We start from the raw sequence: 20440 nt of genomic DNA, 5'->3' as shown, positions 1-20440 counted from the left end.
ATGGTTCACTCTTCTAATGAATGTAGTGAAAAGATTTTCAACACCTCTTTCATCCAAAACATTTTGGAACAGTCTTCACTGTAATTATGTCCTGAAAGATTCTTCACTACCAATTTACTACATTTTGGATTTTATTTTATTTTATTTAAAAAAAGCACTTTCCTCCTTATCCTACTCAACTTTTGAATTTTCATTCCAACTCAACTTTATATTGAAACTTTCACCTTGCTAAATCTACTTCCCATCATGGGAAGCTAACTATGAAGCATCTGGCTCTATTTCCTTCAGTGAAGCTAATGCACAACTGAGAAGGAGTCCTATAAAGATTTATAAGGTTCTGTTGTAGGAACAAACTTTCCTACAAATATTAAGAACATAGACATGATTTGAAGTTTAAAACATTTTAAAAATTTGAATCATGTTTAGATTCTTTAGAATTTTTCTCTCACAAATGGAAACCTCAATTCTTTATTAACTTTTTAATAAAGTTTAATCAAATTTCATTTTGCCATTGATTTTTCCTAGTTCATTTGTCTTTGAAAACTGGCCCCAAAGTGGTTACAAGCTAACTATATTATATTTCTTATATTTATAGACTGCTAAACCCCTATGGACTCTCAATGGTTTATAGATAAGATATACAAGAAACAAAACACATACAAAACTATAATATAGAAATTAATGAAAATATTAAACAAAAAAAACCCAAAACCAACTATAACCAAAGCAAGATGGAGTAAAGACCTAAATTGCCTCTCTAAGACCTATGTTTTGAACATAACAGGATGGGAGCCGGATGAATGTTCATTACAAGGTCCTTCCCAAAAACTTGGTGCAGCAACTGATAAGTAGCTGCAGTTAGACTCCCCTCCCCCTTAGCCTCCTAAAATGGGGCACCCACTAAGAGTTTATCCCAGGTAGATTAACCATTCCAATAGGAGAATGTGACTTTGAAGATAATTAGGCACAACACTTTGTAAGACTTTGTAGGTTAACACCAAAACTTTAAATTGCATCTATGACCCTACAGTATTTGCAAGTAGTCAATGATTGGCAACTATATTGGCAAACACATTACAGCATTGCTGTGTTCTGGAGAACGTTCATCACACAAGTTGTGCTCTGAACCAACTGCAGCTTCCACATATAGCATATTGCAGTAGTCTAAGCAGGTGGTAATGAAGGCAGCAAGATTCTCCTACTCAGGTAGGATTGCAACTGGATATCAATGAGGTTGCAAAAAAAAACCTTCCTTGACCACAACCTCCATATGCTGCTATAACATAAGTAGTCAGTCTAGAAAAACCCACACATCACAGGTTTGCTTCTTCAGGAGTAAGGCCATCTCATCAAGAGACACCACTGGAGCAAGCACAGAACTCAGATGGACAAATAACAACTCTTTTTACTAGAATTCCATTTAAGTTAGTTCTCGCCCATCCAGGTCTTAAGCCTCCAGTCACTTGGACAGGACTCCAACTGCATTTCCTGTCTGGCCTGGGGAACATAGTTAACCCCAAACATTTGGATTACCTCTTCTGGTGGTTTAATGTAAATGGTAAACAGCCAGGAGCAAAGAACTGACTCTTGTAGAACCCAGAAAGGAAAAGCCGTCAAGCCAATCTCTCCTGCCTCACAACCACCAACCAGTGAAGTGAACCATGCAACACACACACGCACACACACACACACCACAGACATATTTATCAAAACCAGGAACTAACGCTCTACATTAAAATATAATAGAATGGAATGGTGTTTCACTCTTAAGTAGTATGAAAGATGTCTTCATCCAACCTAAACTTAATTATATGTATATTCAACCAATATTGCTATGCAGATACATCTCAGGACTGATATTATATTAAGAACAACATCCAAAACTTGTTTGTATAAGCAACTTTTCAAGCCTCATTCAAGGAGATCATAAGCTGGCCTTGAATATTTTGGCACCTGAAGCAAAAATCTAACGTAAACAGTTGGGGTTACATGATAATCTCCTCAAGGTACTAAAGATTGAGCTGGTTTATCACCCTGTTACACAAGGACATAAGAGTGGATCTGTTAATTTTTACAAAAACAAGCTTGTGAACTACTTTCAGAAGTAGTTATAGCTTTCAGAAGAGTGTTCCCCTCTAGATGGGGGAACATTGCCCCAAGTCAAAATCTCCCAACTGGGACTGTCTTAATCAGCTTCCTGCTTATTCAATGTTACTGGTGCCATTTGTGGCAAGAAAGATAGTTGGAACTGACCTTGTTTGTGTACGTAAGCATATGTTTTAACTGCCTGGAAAGAGAGCAGGAGATCTCTGATAGGTAACTATGGGATGCCAATTACTGTGCTGCAGTTCTAACAATCTTTTCAGAGAAATTAAAGAAAAAGCCCTGTCATATGCAGTTTCTCAAGGTCTAAAGGCACTTCTGTTGGAGAAAATTTGCACAGCCCATAGCTGTAGATGCACTCTGTGGAAGTTCTCCTCTAGCATCTGTAAGTGCTGTTGATCAAATGAGATACAGTAGAATTGTATCATCCTTAGTTCATCTTCGACATTGCAAAACAAAGAAAACACATTTTCCTACTAGTGACTAACTGCATCTTCATAGCTTCACAAGTGGAAATAACTTGTAAGGAAATTACACATGACCTACATGCTGCATTATAGATGACATATTCAGAACTGACTAGAAGGAACTATTCCTGCATCATTAAAGGACAACATGGATTTTAAGCTAGTAGCCAATGTACTACTAGCCACATTGTTTGTTTTAGCTATGTTCAATCCTGTCACATATAAGATCCAAGGATTCTTCTTTATATCTGCCAGAAATAAATCCTGGGCATACTTCAGTGTTTTTAAAATACAAACAACAGAATCCTACCATGTAATCCACAATTCAGGCTGTCCAAACTTCCTTCCTTCCAGATATGGTAACTTCAGCTCCTTGCACATCATCAGGACGCAAGAAAAAATGCACTAAATAATGCCCCATTTTATCTTAATTCATTTCAGTGCCTACTATGTAAATCTCAGAGCACAGATACAGAAATATGCAATACAATTTATACATATGTGAATTCAAACGAAAGTCCTACTGACATCAGTAAAGCAATCTGACAATAATCCAGTATGCACAAGATCACAGCTTTTGAAGGAAATCCAACATAATGTAAATAGGAAAAGAGCAATTCCTGGGTCCTTCCAAAATCCCTCCAGAGGGTGAGCCAATCAAACTCTGGAAAGGGAGAGTTGCCCAAAGTAAGGGCATAATAATAGGAGTTCTTTAAACAAAGCTTCCGCTACAGTCTTATAAAATAAAGCCAGTAATACTTTATAACGTCCCACTCCTCTGAAAGTGAGCAGGAACAGGGAGGAAATAAATGCATGTTCTACAGTTTTCCCTTCTACTCACAGAACACTTATTCTTATGCCTCATCTTCAGGGAATTGCATTTAAAAAAGAAGGAAGAGGAAGACCTTGATATGTCCTTTATTTTTCTAAAAGTCATTGCTAGAGGATATTCATGATAAAAGAATAAAAAGGAGGTAGACCATGTTGCCACTACAAAAGCTTATCTTATTGATTTAAGGCACCGTGTAACCTGCTGTTACACACAGGTGACTCTGCATATGTTAGTATACAAGACAAAAGATAGTTAAATCAACAAAATGTTAATGCTCCTTGATGATATCTGGAATTCTTTTGCTTATCTTGAGCAGTCATAAGAAAATCAAAACCTAAACTCAACAAGGTTGCAGACAGTGACATCCAGAAATCTCTGCCTTCCTCCCATTCAGTGTTGCTGCAAATAAGGTTATCCCTGGGGCAGGGTCAAAAAAAAGACAAGAGGGCAAGCACCTATGGGATAAAGCCTTGTCCCTTCCTAATGTGTGCCACATTAGGGTGGACCTTCAATTGTGCAAATGATACCGCCGTGCACAAGCTTGACTTTTCTGACAAACACTCCACCCTGATGCCCCTGGCTCTCAGACAATCTTTTTAGCTGTCTTCAAGCCCTGTTGCCTTCAGTCCTCATATAACCTACCCAAAATGCTCAAAGGCCATACCTGACAGACACTGGGTTGGGGAAGGTTGGCTTAATAAAGCAACCACATTTGACTCAGTGGACTTAAGAAGAATTTCAGGAATTAAGAACTGTTAAGCAATGGATCAGCCTATCCTAGATCATCAGTGGACTTCCTGTTGCTGGAGGTTTTCAAAAGTAATCCTGCACTCAGCACTGAGCTGACTTATAAAATCCCTTCAAATTGTTACATTCCATGATTCTGTGTAATACTTACTACATCTTCCAGGTGCCAATATTGGGATTAAATTTGCCTTCCTCGTGTATTTTAGTTAATTTATTTATCAACCACTTTCTTACTTTTGTCAGCATTTATGGTAGCTACAACTAAATAAACAAAAAGATAAAATCTAAAAGATAAAATCAATGCAATTAAAATCAGGTATAATAGCTTCCACGTTGCTGTAACTGTATCCCTACTTTCTGTTGCAGGTGGTCCTCAAGTAACAATGATAATGGCGCCTGCCCATTACAGTCATAATTCATAATGGTCATAAAATCAGTTGGCCACATAACTTTACAATGTTTTTTTGGAGCAGTTGTTAAACAAACTGGGTGGTTGTAAGTGTGAGCACTGCAGTGAAACAAAGACTGTAGTCATTAAGCAAATCCATTGTTTGCTAGAGTGCACTTGTGCTAAAAAAAACAGAAATGCCAGTCTTTAGCAAAAGCATTGTAAATTGCAGTCTGATGATTATGGGACCCTGCAAACAGCTGTAAATTCAGCCATGTGCTGAGCGCCAAAAGTGGAACTGTGGGGAGGCTGACCATTAGAAAGTCCCTTTTTTCAGTCCCCTTTTTAGATAGGTCATAACTTTCAACACAGCTAAGCAACTGTTGTAAATCAAGACTACCTGAACACGGAGCTAGCTTTAACTGATCACAAGTAGGAGATACCTTGCCTGCGCCTAAGGCTATTGGTCCTATTTTGTTACTACATAAATGGGACTCACAACAAAATACTTCCTTCTTTCTTTTCTTTTCTTTTTTTTTTTTTGAAGAAAGGCCTACTTCAGATCCTGTCAGTCAAAGAACTCCGACTATCGGGATCCAGAAGAAGAGCCTTCTTTGCTGCAGCACCCATCCTTTGGAACATCTTACCTTCTAAGGTAAGATCTGCCCCACCTTCCTACCCTTCCACAAGAGGCTGAAGACCTGGCTCTACCAGCTGGCCTGGGGACTCAGATGGGGAAGTTCCACACTGGAGGTGGCTGCCGGATTCATGACAGATTCTATCTCCCCTCCTTGCTCTCCACCTGTCCGTCCCTTTGGTTATGTCGGCGTATTCTTTTTGGTGCATTAGTGTTTTCTTTTCCATTGTTTATTTTATGGTTCTATTATTTTACTTTGGCTCTCTTGACACTCCTTTCATTTTATTCCTTTTTATGTTGGTAAGCTGCCTAGAGTAGCCCCAGGGTGAGGTAGGCGGCAAATAAATTTAACAAGCAAACAAATAAACTTGCTCCCTTATTGAAGTGCACCTGGCCCTGGTTCCAACAAGCCAACAAAACCTTCCTTGGGGAACGAAGCAAGACATTTTATTCTTTCTCCTTATTCCCATTCTCAACTTTATTGTGCCTGGCTTTTTTTGGTCCAGCTCACATTCAACCTTTCTGGCAGTGAGTGTGCTTGGTACTCTCCCTTGGTATTTGCCGGGCTCTAAGGAACAAAAGCCGTCACCTTTTCTGCTTCTTCTCGACTCATTGCCAGGGCAAGCTGGAGTTGGAGCTCCTCTTCACCGGTAGTCTGTGGCCTTGCCTGCTCCAGGTCAGAGCTGAGCCGAGGAGATGATGAAGAAGCTGAAAGATTAAAAAAAAACAATTAGGAGGGCAAGTAGAATGAAAGCCATCCAAAAGTATGCTCTGAAAGGAAGTCCAGTTGGCTCTACAGTGCTTTGTTAGAAAATGGGTGCACAGTCATTGGTGATTAGGCTAGCTGCAGAAGCTCCCCTGCAAGCTATCAGTTAATTATTAATAACAATTTATTAAATATACATGCCACCCATCTCTCAGTGACTCTTGAGTTGTCTAGCATGAGCACTCTGAATCCTGCCTCACTGAGCAGAGAGGAAGATGGAGAGAGAGAAAAAGGCTAAGAGAAAGAAGAGTGGGAGACAAGAGGATTGAAAGATGGATGGTCACAAGAGTCTATGGAGATTCTCAGTCATCCAGATCATAGTTATCCCAAAGGTGCTTTTTCATGAGGCAACTGGACTTTGTTTTTCTCTGAAGAAGTTTTGCTTCTCATCCGAGAAGCTGAAGAAGCATATTTTTCTTCAAAGAAATGCTGCCCTCGAGAGAAAAGCAGTCCTCCATTCTGTCCTAAAAATGTTTTTTTTTCAATTATCTCTTTCTGTGCTGATGGTTGTCTCCATTTTCTGCCTACCAACCTTCTGTGTTTTAATTTCTTATGATGTCCAACAGTCGAAGGCTATGACTAACCCACATGCGGGGGGGGGGGGAGGAAATGAAGTTACATTTTATTTTGAAAACTCCAATTCACTTGTGTTTCTATAGCAACATTTTCCTGAGGAACAAAAAACAAAGTACACTGGTACCGCTACACGAAGGTTCGAATCGGTGGCATCTGCAGATTGTTGCTGGTGTTTTCAGCAGAGTTATAGGGTCAGAGCACAAGCCCAATTCTTTCGGGTCATACTTGTGATGTTGTGAGGCACATAGAAAAAACACCAGCCTTTGCTACAATGCTGAGGTTTAGTTAGTCTAATCTCCTTTCCCCAACAACACAGATGACACCGTCCCTAAAATTCTGTCAGGAACTGTGTAGGATTTAAGACCCATATGCCTAAAAATGTGTTCTCCTAGGCTCAAAGGATGGGGTGTTTTTTTCAACATCTGGCATGCTAATACTGCTAGTGCTATTTTCCCCCCACATCCACATCAAAGTCATTGAATTAAAATGCAATTCTATGTTAGTTTATTCAGATGGCAATCCCACTTCTAAGGGCTTTCTTCTAGTCATGCACTTTTACCTCAGAAACCTCACTGAATATATTCACAATGACTTCTAAACAAAAAAAAAGTTAGTTACATCCACTCAAGGAATCTAGGAATTCAGACATTTCAATATCCACAATTCTCTATAAGATGCATGGTAGAAGTGGTTAATTATAGAACTGATAGTTTTGTACACTGTATAGAAATATTGAGCACTAAAGTGGCATTTTTAAAAATTAAACTTTTTGCAAGCTTACTACTTACTTAGCTTGCAAAAATTTAACAACTGTGATCCTGCAAGATGAATATGCCCTTGCTTATTTCATGACTACATCAGCATCTGCTCAAATTCACTGTTTTGAATGTCTTGTTTATTTTTCAATTAGTAACACAGTACAGTACTGGAAAAAAACAGAAAGGAGAGAGAGACAAATTGACAAGAAGACAGAAAGAAAAATCTGATCTGTTTCCCACACAGTTTTGTGGCTATTTCTTAAAGCCTAAATATACCATCCATTCCCATTTCATTATTATATCATTTACTGGGGAAGAGAAGCTGATAATATGAATTACTGCCTAGGCTTTACTGGCCACTGGAACATTTATCACAGGTAAAATATCCATTTCATAATATACATTCTTAAAAAGTAATTCTTTCCAGGTATCGACAGGTAATTTAGATAATAGAACAGAGGATGACAAAATCCATGCAATTTATATGCTCTGAAGAGTATATATGTTCCGCATTTGCCAGTAAGAATATGAAAAAAATACTCATGTGACTTTATATGATACCCATGAGCATTGTGATATTAATTTAATAGTTCTTTTTCTTTAAGTTCAGTATCTTGTAAGAAGTGCCTTTTAAGACAGAACATATAATTTCCACCCAATTCAGTTTCATTTCCCTAACTCTCCTGCTTAATCTCCACTTTTAGGCATGGGGAATCTGTGACTCCTTAGATCTGTGATGGCAAATCTATGATATGTGTCAAAGATAACATGCCATGACATTTTGGGTGGCATGCCAGTGTTCACTGACACCTGGCAACTATTCTCAAAAGAGGCTGTGGAGGTCGCCCAAGAATGGGGCGTGCTCTCACCCAGCTTCCACAGCCTCTGGAAGTCAGGCAGCCTCTGGAACTTCTGAAAATGATGCAAGAACGAGCTGTGCCTTTGGACCTTTTTAATAGCCTGTAGAAGAGCATCACTCAAAGTAGACTCAAAGTAGCCTCAGGTAGGCCGCAGGAGCCTGAGAACAAAAAGAGAACACTGCCTGAAGGAAGGCAGTGCATGGCAGATCCTGGGGAGTGCAAGGCTGCAAGGGGCAATTGCATCTTGGGGAATGGCATGAGGCAGCCTTTTTGAGTGGCAGTGGTGTTACAAGGACTAAAGTCATGGCCCAGGCCTTTACTTCAGACCCAGCATCAGCACTGCCTCCAAGTGCTGCTGCTCGGGGTGGTTTAGATGGGGGATGGGGGTGCGGGGTAGGAGATTCTTCTCTTTTGTTCAAGAAGGTGCGACACACCAGCACAGTCAAGTTAGGCCTTTTCTAAATTTTTGGCACACCAAGCCCAAAAGGTTCGTCATCTCTGCCCTATATAGAATTCTCAGCAAACCCAGCTAACACGAGGGGTAAAGGATGGTAAAAGATGCTGGAAATCTTAGTTAAATACTACCTACATAGCCATGTACCCTTCTTACGATTTGGCCTTCTGAAAGCTTTCAAAAATGCAAAATGATAGGGCTGTACACCATGGTGCTTCCCTATTCAATCTTATATTCTCTATGTGATCCAGAGAGCTTCAAGTGGAAATATATGTAACTTTGTTCCGCTAAACATACTTTTAGAATTCCTACAGGATCAGAGAATCCAACTTATTAGGGTTTATCTAGGATTCTTTAATTGCATTCAACTGAATGAAACTATACTTTATATCAAGGTTGTAAAAGCAATGTAAAGACTATAAAAATACTGCTTAATGGCAGCATAAACAGTGAAGGTTTGGCTGTGGGTTCATAAAAGACACTGGGGGAAATGTCAAGGAATAAAGGAAATCTACATACTTGGAACAGTTTCTATCTATGGGCCTTTTGAATCTGTGCCCATTCCTACTATCAGCAATCTGTGTCCCTCAAATATTACTTGGTACTTGCCAGGTTTCATTTCTCAAGGTCCATTGCAATAAATGGTAGAAATTTGGAAACATTTCAGGCAGTGTTGCAAACAATTGCTTCCAAAACCATATGCTTTCGTTTTTACATTGCAGTGTATTGCAACTGCTGGTCAAGACGTCCATGAACTTTACTACAGGATCACCAGCCCCCGTGAAAGCATTCACAAATTAGATTATACATTTTCAAGTTTTGGGGTGGTTGTTTTTTTGCCAAAGATGACTTGATCTGCCAGAAAAAAGGAGGCACAGCCACATACCATTGTAGTACTCACAATTAAAGGAGGATGGAGAACCTCTCGATCTGCTGTAGTCATCGCCATACTGTGATGCCCGTCGTCCATAGGCAAGCTGGTGGCTGTTGCTGTTGCTGCTGCTAATGCCCATACCTTCAATGGACATCCGCTCTTTGGTTTTCAAGGCATAGGCTCTCTCCTGCTTCAGCCTGTCTTCATCCTTCAGCAAGCTCATCACTTGCTTCACTTTTTCACGAACATTGATGCCTTGATCTTTGCCATCACGGTCTATGTACTGGAACTCCTTTAAAGTCTGAATGGTGTACAGATTCTCACGGCACTGGTGAGCCACCTTCTCTGAGCCTGTTTTAATGAGGTAGTCTAGAAGAGTCAGGGCCTTGTAGACATGACGCCAGTTCTTGCCACTGTCATTCAGCCGTCTCCAGATCATACCCATGACCTCTGCAAAAGCCACTGTGTTGAAGGTCAGGTCAGCAATCTCAGACATTAAAGAGCTGGGAGGTCCCCAGGGATCATTGGAGGTGGCCTCACGCACCTTGATTTCTGCCTCAGAATAATTGTGCACAATGTTTTTCACCTGTCGACGCAAGGCAGAGGTCGTCATGGCTGAACCTGGAAAAAGACCTCACCTTGCAGAAAGAAATGATCCAAAGAAGAAAACTTGAGAGGCCTCAGGGAAGAATCAAAGCTTCAGAGTGATTGGTTAAGAACTGCTAATTCTTCAGTTTCTACAATGAGCTAGAAAACAAATAATGGAAACTCTATTAAAATTATGATTCAGTTCAGCCATTTTAGCTGATCAGTTGTATTATTCTATCCAGTCAGGGGGAAAAATTGCATTTCTTCCTTTCTATCCCTCACCCTTTTCTATTTTATGTTACTTCTTCAAAACCTAGAGCCATTCCAGATAGTTCTAAGCCAACCATGAGTTATTCAGCTAGAGTATTTGGGTAGAATTTATATAAGAAACTGCTTTGGTTCCTGAAATACTTCTATGCTAATTTTTTTCTGAGTACAATTATGGCATGGTGGACATATTGCAGTGCCATCTACGTAAATTTACTTTTGTCATCTTGAGGGTCATACAGTACTCCAAAAATGGGTGGGACCAAGCGCTGCGATTACGGAGAGATTTGAAAGGTTTTAAAGAGGAAATGAATGTTTTAAACCTCTGCATTTGTTCTACCTTTTACCTCCACCCAGTAAAAACCTTCAAAAATGCATGATTAGAAAGTAAATGGGCAGCCTATGTTAGCTTTGGTAATATATTATGTCATGATTATGGTTTTTTTAACGCCCAATCTTTTCCCAAAGACCTTATCTTAACTCGCATGGTGGTCTCTCCTCCCTCCCCATAACAGTCCTACATGTTGGGCTGAGAAAAAGAAATGTTCACAGTTATCCAAGTAATTTCAAGATTGAGTAAATGAGGATGCAAATCTAGATGTCACCAGCCCAAATTCAGCCCCTTAGCCACTATGTTACCATGGCCTTCAGCCTGATGGGCCTTATTATCATAGAAGTGTACTTCATGAGCAACTATAGTGGGAAAAATCTTTCTGAAAGAAGATAAGAAAATAGCAAGTCCTTGATGTTACAGAAATACATTATCAGGAAATCCTGGACTGTGTACCTCAACAAGGTCAAGTACTGTATAAGCTGTGATACGCTGAAGCCAGCCCATACTAGTTCATGAAAGCCAATGGTTATATTTTTTTTTGGAATTTTGCAAGTCATATGGATCAGCTGTTTGGTGGCTAGCAAGATAGGGAAGTGGCAGCAATGGACCAGAACTGGTTGTTATACATTTATTGGCACATCATTGTACTGTACATAACAGCTTTCTTTCATAGTAGGCAGTCTCAGAAAGAATAATTATATTATCCACCAAAAGAGATCTACATGCCAGACTAAGGATCCATCTGTGCAAAGAGCAGGCTGTGAATAAACACTGCCATTTACAGTATGATCAAGGTCTCACTGAAATGATTGAACACATTTCTGCTTCAAATAAGAATACCAATCTTTATCTGAAGCTCTTTCTTCATATTGTGAAAGCTGAATGAAAGCATGTTATGTTTTTCTACTTTAGGTTTTTCTGAGTAAGGTGGATAAGATACCCCAAATAATTTGGAATCAGGTTTACAGGTGGTTAATAGACATCACACCAAATCATACCAAACCAGTCTTATCTCATTCTTTGATAAAGTGAACAAACTAGTAGAGCAGTGGAATGCAGCGAAATGCAGTGGACATAGTAGACCTAGATTTCAGTAAGGCATTTGACAAAGTAGACCACAACCTACTAATTGGTAAGCTAGAAAAAGGTAGAGTAGACAACATCACCACCAGATGGATCTGTAGCTGGCTGACAAACCGTACTCAATGGCACTACATCCACATGGAGAGAAGTAAGCAGTGGGGTACCACAAGGTTCCTTTTTAGGCCCAGCACTCTTCAACATCTTCAATAAATGACTTAGACGAGGGAATTGAAGGGGAACTCATCAAATTTGCAGATGACACCAAACTGTCAAGAATAGCCAACCCTCCAGAAGACAAACTCAGGATCCAAAAAGATCTTGACAAAGTCGAACAATGGGCCCTATCCAACAAAATGAGTTTCAACGTGGAGAAAAGCAAAGTCCTACACTTAGGCAGGAAAAACGAAAGGCATGGATACAGATTGGGTGAGACCTGGCTTAAAAACAGTAACTGTGAGAGGGACCTTGGAGTCCTAGTGGACGATCACTTGACTATGAGCCAGCAGTGTACAGCAGCAACCAAAAAAGCTAATACAATCCTGGGTTGTATAAACAGAGGCATAGAATCAAGATCACACGAAGTACCGCTTTACAAAGTCCTAGTAAGACCACACCTGGAATATTGTAGCCAATGTTGCCATATCCTAAAAGTGGTACAGTGAGTGAAAAAGTTGAAAAGCCCTGGACTAGAAGACCTCCAAGGTCCCTTCCAGCTCTGTTCTATTCTATTCTGTTCTGTTCTGTTCTGTTCTATTCTATTCTATTTTATTCTATTCATTTGGCATCTGCATAATTCAACATAGAACACATGTTGTGAGTACATATATCATGATACTTGTTTTACTTTACATATCTACAGTATCCAAGAACAAAACAAAAACATATTCAAGTTTCCTCAATGTAAAACAAAAATGAGTTATAATTTACAAAAGCAAGATAATATTTTAAACTCTTAAAATTTTGTAAAATACAGGACAGCTAAAACATTTACTTAAAAATCAGCATCATCTTTCATAAAAGGGCTAAATTTACTATGAACATTTTTAAAATAAGAAGACAGATGAGTGAGAAAAGGGTGTTTTTTTTAACCTTTCCTCACTGGTCAAGGTCAAACTTCCCTATGTATTCTACAGTTCTCAGCTTTCATAAAACAGCTGTAGGACAATGAACTATGGAAGGCTGTATTAAATATCTTACTAGCCTGGCACATTTTTACTTGACCTAGTAAAATACATAAGAATTACATCCAAATACTATAGGGCAGGGGTGTCAATCTCAATTTCATTGAGGGCCGCATCAGCATTGTGGTTGCCCTCAGGGGGCCGGGTGGGTATGGTCTGGGTGGGCGTGGTCTACTGGCTGGGCGTGGCTAGAGTGTGTATGGCCTACTGGGTGGGCGTGGCCACCCAGGCATCGTTCGCATCAAGGGTGCCTATGGGAGCCTGGGCAGTAGTGGGACAGATCTGAGGGTCTCTGACAGAAGGAGGGTCTCTGGGCCAGGGCCAAGGCAGTGGGGGCCGTTCCCTCACTGTTTCCAGGATGGCTTTGCGGGCCACATGAAACCACTTTGTGGGCCGGATCTGGCCCCCGGGCCTTGTGTTTGACATGTCTGCTATAGGGTAAAAGCAATCATATTCCCGATTTTTGTCTTCAAGTTAGCTCTCCTCTAATTTGATTACTTTCTCTGTATCTCTGACTTCTGAATATCCATTAAAATAAAAACTTCAGTCGCCATTTGTCATTTCTTTCAAGCTACATGACTCAATAGATAGAGATAACTGTGCAGCTCCACACATACAAACACACATACAAACACATATACATTGGGACATGCTACCTATTGAATTTTATGGAAATTAACAATGTCATGAATTCATACAAGCATTGTTGTAATGGAAGTGACAGGAGATTCTGTACCACTGCCAATAACTCAGCCTTACTGAAAAATTTATGCTTAGGTTTTCCCAGCTGCTAAATTTCAAGTGTTTTTCGGTGTATTTGAATCCTGCTAAAATAAAACTCTAAATGACGCAAAATATAACCAAAAGCATGTTAAACCCTCACATACTGTACCAGCAATAAGATAAAATCAGTTAATACACACAGTCCAATTAAGAATGGCACTGATGTTCATTTCCAAAACTTTGCTAGAACAGTAGTTTCATGAAGCTTACCAAGGTCATATATCTCACAATATCAGAGCACCAATAAAGAAGTACTGCTTCTGAGCACTCTTCATATCCCCAGCCAAGGATACATAGATTTATATGCACAAACATGCATTATGCAAGGATTGATAGCTTTGTCCCTTTTTTTTCAAAGTTATAGGTAGTACATTGGATATGAAGAACCATTCAATTGTTGCTGCTTGAAGATGCTAAGTAAACGTACTGGGGCTCTTGGATTTTTTTTTAAAAAAAGCAAAATAGACGTACTAAGCTCCCAGTAAATGTGATGGATCTATTTTATTTTTTAACAAATCAAAAAGGCCTGCACAGAAAAAACTGAAAATTCCAGTTTCACACTGTCTACTGACACTCTACTTATCACTGCCGTGCCCTAGCAGCCTTGGAGTCAAAAAATAAAAGCAGACCCTTGGCCCCAAAATTTAGCCCATTCCATCCTAGTAAGAATGTGGGTTGACTTCCCACTCAGTTGCTTCATATGGGTGGTGACTTAGTGTCAGATTTCTGGGGTCATTCTCACATCCAATTGCACAGACGATTTATATAGTAGGGCACATGGAAAATATGCCTTGCTTGGAGGGTGAGGGGAAATAACCCTGAGCTTTGCTCCCTACATGCAATATAGTATTTGAGTATCTACAGTTCCATCAATCCAAAGTATAGGTAGTCCTTGACTTACAGCAGTTCATTTAGTGACCTTTCAAAGTTACAACAGCACTGGAAAAAGTGACTTACGACAATTTTTCACATTTACAACCGTTGCAGCATCCCCATGGTCACGTGATCAAAATTCAGACACTTGGCAACTGGTTCATATTTATGACGGTTGCAGTGTCCAAACCGTGTTACTAACTTTAACAACTGCAGTGATTTACTTAACAATTGAGGCAAGAAAGATTGTAAAATGGGCCAAAATTCACTTAACAAATGCTTCACTTAGCAACAGAAATTTTGAGCTCAATTGTGATCATAAGTCGAGGACTACCTAGTCCCTTTGAGGGATCCTTTGAGGGAGCTACCCTTAAATTTTCCAGAAACTGATGAAAAGATTAATAATGGGAAGAAACGTCCCTTACAATCAATGTGCCAGCCTTAGAATAGAATAATATAGAATAACAACTTTATTGTCACTTTGAATATACACTAATCAGCATACATTATCAGTCTTATCTTTCAATCTTCAGGCCAAGGTGGATCCGAAGAATTTTAAATGTTTTCTTGGAATCCAGATGGGGTTCCAAAATAATCTAACTGGGACATAGGATAAATCACTGAAGCTTTAATAGTATAATGCTTATATATGTCTTTCTTGGGGGGGAAATGAGCTTTTTGTTTTCATTGTGGTGGAACTTAATTTTAATGTTAATTTTTATATATATTTTTATCAGTTATATTATGTTGTACACTGCCCAGGACCCCTCTTTGAAGGAGATGAGCTGTTTAGAAATATGAAATATAAACACATAAACTACAAATAGAAAAGGCTGAGAACCACTGCTTTAAAATAGCACTTGTTTTGCCTTTATGAATATATTCCTGTACCGCTGCATGTTAATAGACAATTTATAACAATCATAAATCCCAAAGAAAAAAGACGATAAAACAGAGTTCAAAAGAATAAAGCAGGAGTTTGTTATGAAATGTAAATGTTTAAAATAAATAACATTAATAATCACAATAAATTTAATCAGAAAGATAGGAATTTGTGTTTGAATCTTTTTTTCATTCAAATGTTAAGTAACATTTTCCTCTGAATTTCTTTAGCCCATAGTGAAACTATGGACAAAAGATCTTCCAATTCTGTATCCAGGCTTCCATCTGAAATCTTAATTATGTGTATCTCTTATGTAACCCCTTAGAGAAGCTTATAAAGCCGTGGTGGCACAGTGGTTAGAATGCAGTATTGCAGGCTACTTCTGCTGACTGCCGACTGCCAGCAGTTTGGCTGTTTGATTCCCACCAGCTCAAGGTTGGCTCAGCCTTCCATCCTTCTGATGTCGGTAAAATGAGGAGCCAAATTTAATTATTTATTATTTATTATTATTTGGATTTATATACCGCCCCTCTCCCGAAGGACTCGGGGCGGTGTACAGGGCAATTAAAACACTATATACAACACATAATATACAAAAATTAAAATAAATTAAACCAAGTAGCCCTAAAAAATAAAACACGTTCTAAAATTTAAAATTTAAAATCTAAAATCCCAGTCCCTCAGTCCAGGCCGGCAAGTTCAAATAGCCAAGTCTTCAGGTCGCGGCGAAAAGAGCGAAGGTTGGGAGCCATCCGGAGCTCAACAGGGAGCTGATTCCAGAGGGCAAACGCACCCACAGAGAATGCTCTCCCCCTGGGGGCCGCCAGTCGACATTCCCTGACCGACGGCACTCTGAGGAGGCCCTCTCTGTGGGAGTGCACAGGACAATGGTAAGTTAACGCCGGCAAAAGGTACTCCCGTAAATAATCCGGGCCCATGCCATTTAGGGCTTTATAGGTTATCACCAGCACCTTGAATCTTAAATTGTTGGGAGCAATATGCTGATCTGTAAACTGCTTAGGGCTGTAAAGCACTGTGAAGCGGTATTGCTATTGCTTTTACAGGAAATTCATTGCAATTCAGTAGTTTTACCTCCTTGCTTTCATACTTTGCTTTCTTAAATTATTCAGAATTAAACCTCCTCGTACATAACTTTATTTTCTCCATGACTGAAATGTTTCATAGTTTTGTAGTAGTGAAACAAGCACCGGAGAAGTATGTATGACCCCAAAAGCAGGACAAAAATGAATCATATCCATTTTTCTCTAGGACAACTCCAACTTTTGCAAAACCGCCAACCTGGGTATATTCCTTCATCCTAACTCAAGGTGAGACACAAGATATCCTTCTCCACCCAGAGGAAATGACCGTGAGTCAGGGATGCAGAATCTGGAAAAACATGGCTTGTAGAGTTTCTTTTAAAAGTCATTTCCCTATATTGATTTCTGTACACAATTCAACCCACTTACTGTTTTTAGAACACAGTGGTGCCAGGAAAAATGACCGAAGCCAAGCACAGCATTGTACAGAATTGGTACACACCACCAGAAGAGGTAAAAAATAACAAGAACCACATATTTGCATAGGAAAGGAATAAAATGATGCAACTAACTTGACTGGAATTGGAGCTTAATATGCTTAATATGCTATAGAATCATTGGAGAATGGGGAAATCGGAGCAAATGCTAACATACTTGCATTAGCTGCAAAATTAATGACAGGCCACAGAAAGCAGCCATGATGACTCAAATGTTCGAGAGCCATCAGCAAGTTGTCACAGTTTCTAAGATGTTGTGTGACTGCATCCCTATGGAACACAGAACTCTGGGACTGAGAAGCATTGAGTATTTGTATGATAGCTAAAGTACTGTTTGCTAATAGTTAGTGTCACAGTTAGTGTCTGCTAATCCAAAAAAAGAAAAAAAAATGGCAAGGTTTTGGGTGTGCTCCTTACAGAGAAATGCAAGGCAGGCAAATAAAGAAAGGTACAAAGAGGAGGAAATAAATACAGGGATCAAATACTATATAAAATTGTGTGGGGAAGAGACTGATTTATATACTGTGTTAGAAAGACAATGATCAGGTCAAATCATTTGTCCCTCTGGTCCAGCAGATTTTCAGGAATGTCTTTCATCACCTTTTATACTTTTAAAAATGATGAGTGTCAAGGATTTTGCTACCGAAACAGCAGGGATATTGCTGGCCTTCAAGGGAATTTCAAGCCATCCTGGCCAATGGTGGAGGCATTTTGGAAATTGCACATCTGGAAGGTGATAGGTTGCCTATCCCAACCTACAGAAATCTGCATGTGAAATGTGTGCTTCCTTCCCTGCAACCATGGCAGAAAATACCCCAAAATGTTGGCAAAGGGTTGAAGAACAAGCTGGAGGCCAAATGAGGCCTTGGCCATAAGCACGCTGGGAAATAAATGAAGAAAGGGGAGTGAAGTCTTGAAGTTTGAACCTGAAGGGCCAATCACGGAGGAGCAACTAAAAAAGGCAGAGACTACAGAAGCAACTAAGTTGCAAGTTGGATTCATGTGCAATATTGGTGGCTCCTGGAAAAAAGCAAATTAAAAGAGGTAGGCTGCCAGGTACGCCAGCTCTTAATGAGCTAAGCCAGAGGTCCCCAACCTTTTGGGCACCAGGGACCGGTTCCATGGAGAGAGGTTTTTCCCAGGACCAGAGGGTGCGTGATTTTGTGTGCTCCCTGCATCTCGCAGATGGGGCTTTACTTGTTTGTGTGGACCAGTTGCTGGCATGCTATGGCCCGATACTGATCCAGTATCCAGTACTGATCCAGTGTTGGGGATCCCTGAGCTAAACCAGCATCCCACCCAAGAAGGTAAACAGCTAACTCTAGAGATCAGAATTCACACCTGAGTTTATAGAAGGCTATGATAAAAGTCTACCTCCTCTTCCTCCCAAAGCAAATACTCTATTAGTTCTTTTGAAATATAATCACTGGAACTTCAGGAGTGGGGTCAGAATTTTTCTTTCTAGGCAATATTTGGTTTCATCCTTTTGAGGAGTGCCAAGCACAAGGAGTGTTGAGTACACATCCACTTTAGAAACCTTCCAGGAAGCTTCATTCACAATAGGAAAAAAAAAATCTGGCAAATACTGGGTGGCAGGAGTTAATGCAGTACCAGCCCAGTTGCAAGGACGGTTTTGGACTGGCATGGACCAAAGCAGACCACTGGAACATGGGCAGTGTTGCCCTGAGAATGGTCTCGTAATTTTAACTTGTATAAATCCAAGATTTAGGAGGGTGGGAGAATAACATTTCCATCGAAGAACTCGTTGCTTTGAAGGCCAGCATGCGCCTTGTAACTTTTCATTTTAAGCTCTAGAAACAAGAGGTAGAAAAGAGAGAATGTCTTTGCCTATGGAGTATTGCCAAGGGTGCTTAAAAACAGCAGGTTTTATTGAACACAATATTCCCAGATCACAGAGAGAGAGAGAGAAAGAAATGGTGTGGTAGATAAGGCAGCAGCACCAGGCAGCCACATATGAAATTACTGCAGTGACCTTGAATAAAAGAGCCAGCAGAAAGGGAACAGGAGGCAGTGAAGAGGATAAGCAGCAATCAATTCCAGACTGCCAAGAATTCCTTATGTTTGTGACACATTCCAGAAGAAGAGCCTGCCGCCCAGTCAATAGGGAATGGCAGGACAAACTCTCCTGTATCCTGATGCCAGGTTTTCTCAGCTGCAACAAACCAGAGAAGGCATCCCTCTCACACGGCTCCAGCTTTTTTCTTTTCTTTTTTTAACAGTCACACATCAGAGAAAAAAAGAATAGTCCTAACTTCAGAACTGGATAAATCCAGGGAAAGGATACCAATGGGAAGAAAATATGGATAGGAAAGGACATACAGAAGAGGCGAAATGGGCTATTTTGCAACTTTGCTGCTCTCCCTTCTTCCTTCCTTGGTTGTCTCTCCATAGAGGGAAAAGTATGATAAGCTGTATGTTCCTCAGAGTAAAGGGCTTCTCTTTTACTTGGGCATCAAAGCATTGACAGCCTTGTAAAAAACTAAGGATGGAAAGAAGCCATTTCTTTTGCTCAGATGTGGTAGTAAACGAATGGAAGCGAATGGCCATGTGGAGGTGGCGGAAGCAATTTCTAGCAGAGTATAAATCCTCCAGCACTGGAGACAAGCATGAAAGGAAGGCTTACATCACTGGGTTCAAGCAGTTGTCTTTAAAACTCCAAGAAATTCAGGGTTTCCGAGAACAAAATTTCTCCAGGGAGATTCCCGTTTCAAGAACTTTTCCTCTTTTTTTTATTTGGTTTGTCCCCACCACTTCTCTGAGAAGGCAAGGCGAGAAACCTGGACTTCCTCACCCTTGACTTCCTCATCCTTTGAAGAAGCCGCTAGACTGGCATCTTAACTCTTAATAACCTTCAGTTGATTGGAAGGGACTGGAGGGACTTTAAAAAAAATTAAGGTGAAATATTGAAACTGGTAGAATTAGAACAATTCAGACTTTCCACAGGAGTAGAGCTGACCCAAAACACAAAACACATTGCCAGAGAAAGCCACTTCAATGGTTTCATAATGCAAGCAAGCCAGCGAGCCAGCCAACCAGTCCTGCTGCAATAGATGCGTTCATTCTTCCAGAGGGGGCTCCGGGCTTCTTCCCCGAGGACTCCTACCTTGGTGGCATCTCTGATGGCACCTCTGAAAGAGGGACCTTCCCCAGCTGCGGCACCGAGGGGAAACTTGGGGTCGACTCCAGGCGTCCCTACGAGTCAGGAGCACTAGCGGGTGGTCCTGCTCACGGGCTGCCACGTGCTTCGGGACCCTCGGCTGGCACTCATCACTCTGCCCCCCCATGTGCGCGCATGCGACGAGGCGGCAGGCAGCCCAGCCCCACCAGCCGGAACAGCCGGCGTTACATAATCTTGCCGCGATCCCGATCTGGTCCCAGAGCCAGAAAAAGCCACAGGCAAACGAAGAAGGGGTGGGGGAAAACCGGGG

The 20440-nt window shown here is 40.4% G+C and overlaps 1 protein-coding gene across 5 annotated transcripts in view; it reads right to left on the bottom strand.

Moving 5' to 3' along the window:
• EPN3 (epsin 3) overlaps positions 1 to 20440 on the bottom strand; it is a 53836-nt gene that overhangs the window by 25583 nt on the left and 7813 nt on the right. For all 5 annotated transcript variants that reach the window (XM_083353923.1, XM_083353926.1, XM_083353927.1 and 2 more), the window contains exons 2-3: positions 9490 to 10209; positions 5764 to 5882 (exon numbers count right to left, since the gene is read on the bottom strand). In XM_083353923.1, the coding sequence (XP_083210049.1) occupies positions 5764 to 5882; positions 9490 to 10075 (705 nt within the window). In that variant the 5' untranslated portion in view covers positions 10076 to 10209. The remainder of the gene's footprint in view (positions 1 to 5763; positions 5883 to 9489; positions 10210 to 20440) is intronic.

Source organism: Vipera ursinii (assembly GCF_947247035.1).
Source record: "Vipera ursinii genome assembly, chromosome: 2".
Classification (NCBI taxonomy): Eukaryota; Metazoa; Chordata; class Lepidosauria; order Squamata; family Viperidae; genus Vipera; species Vipera ursinii.
The sequence above is the reverse complement of the archived record's forward strand: the minus strand, read 5'-3'. Positions and strand labels throughout refer to the sequence as shown.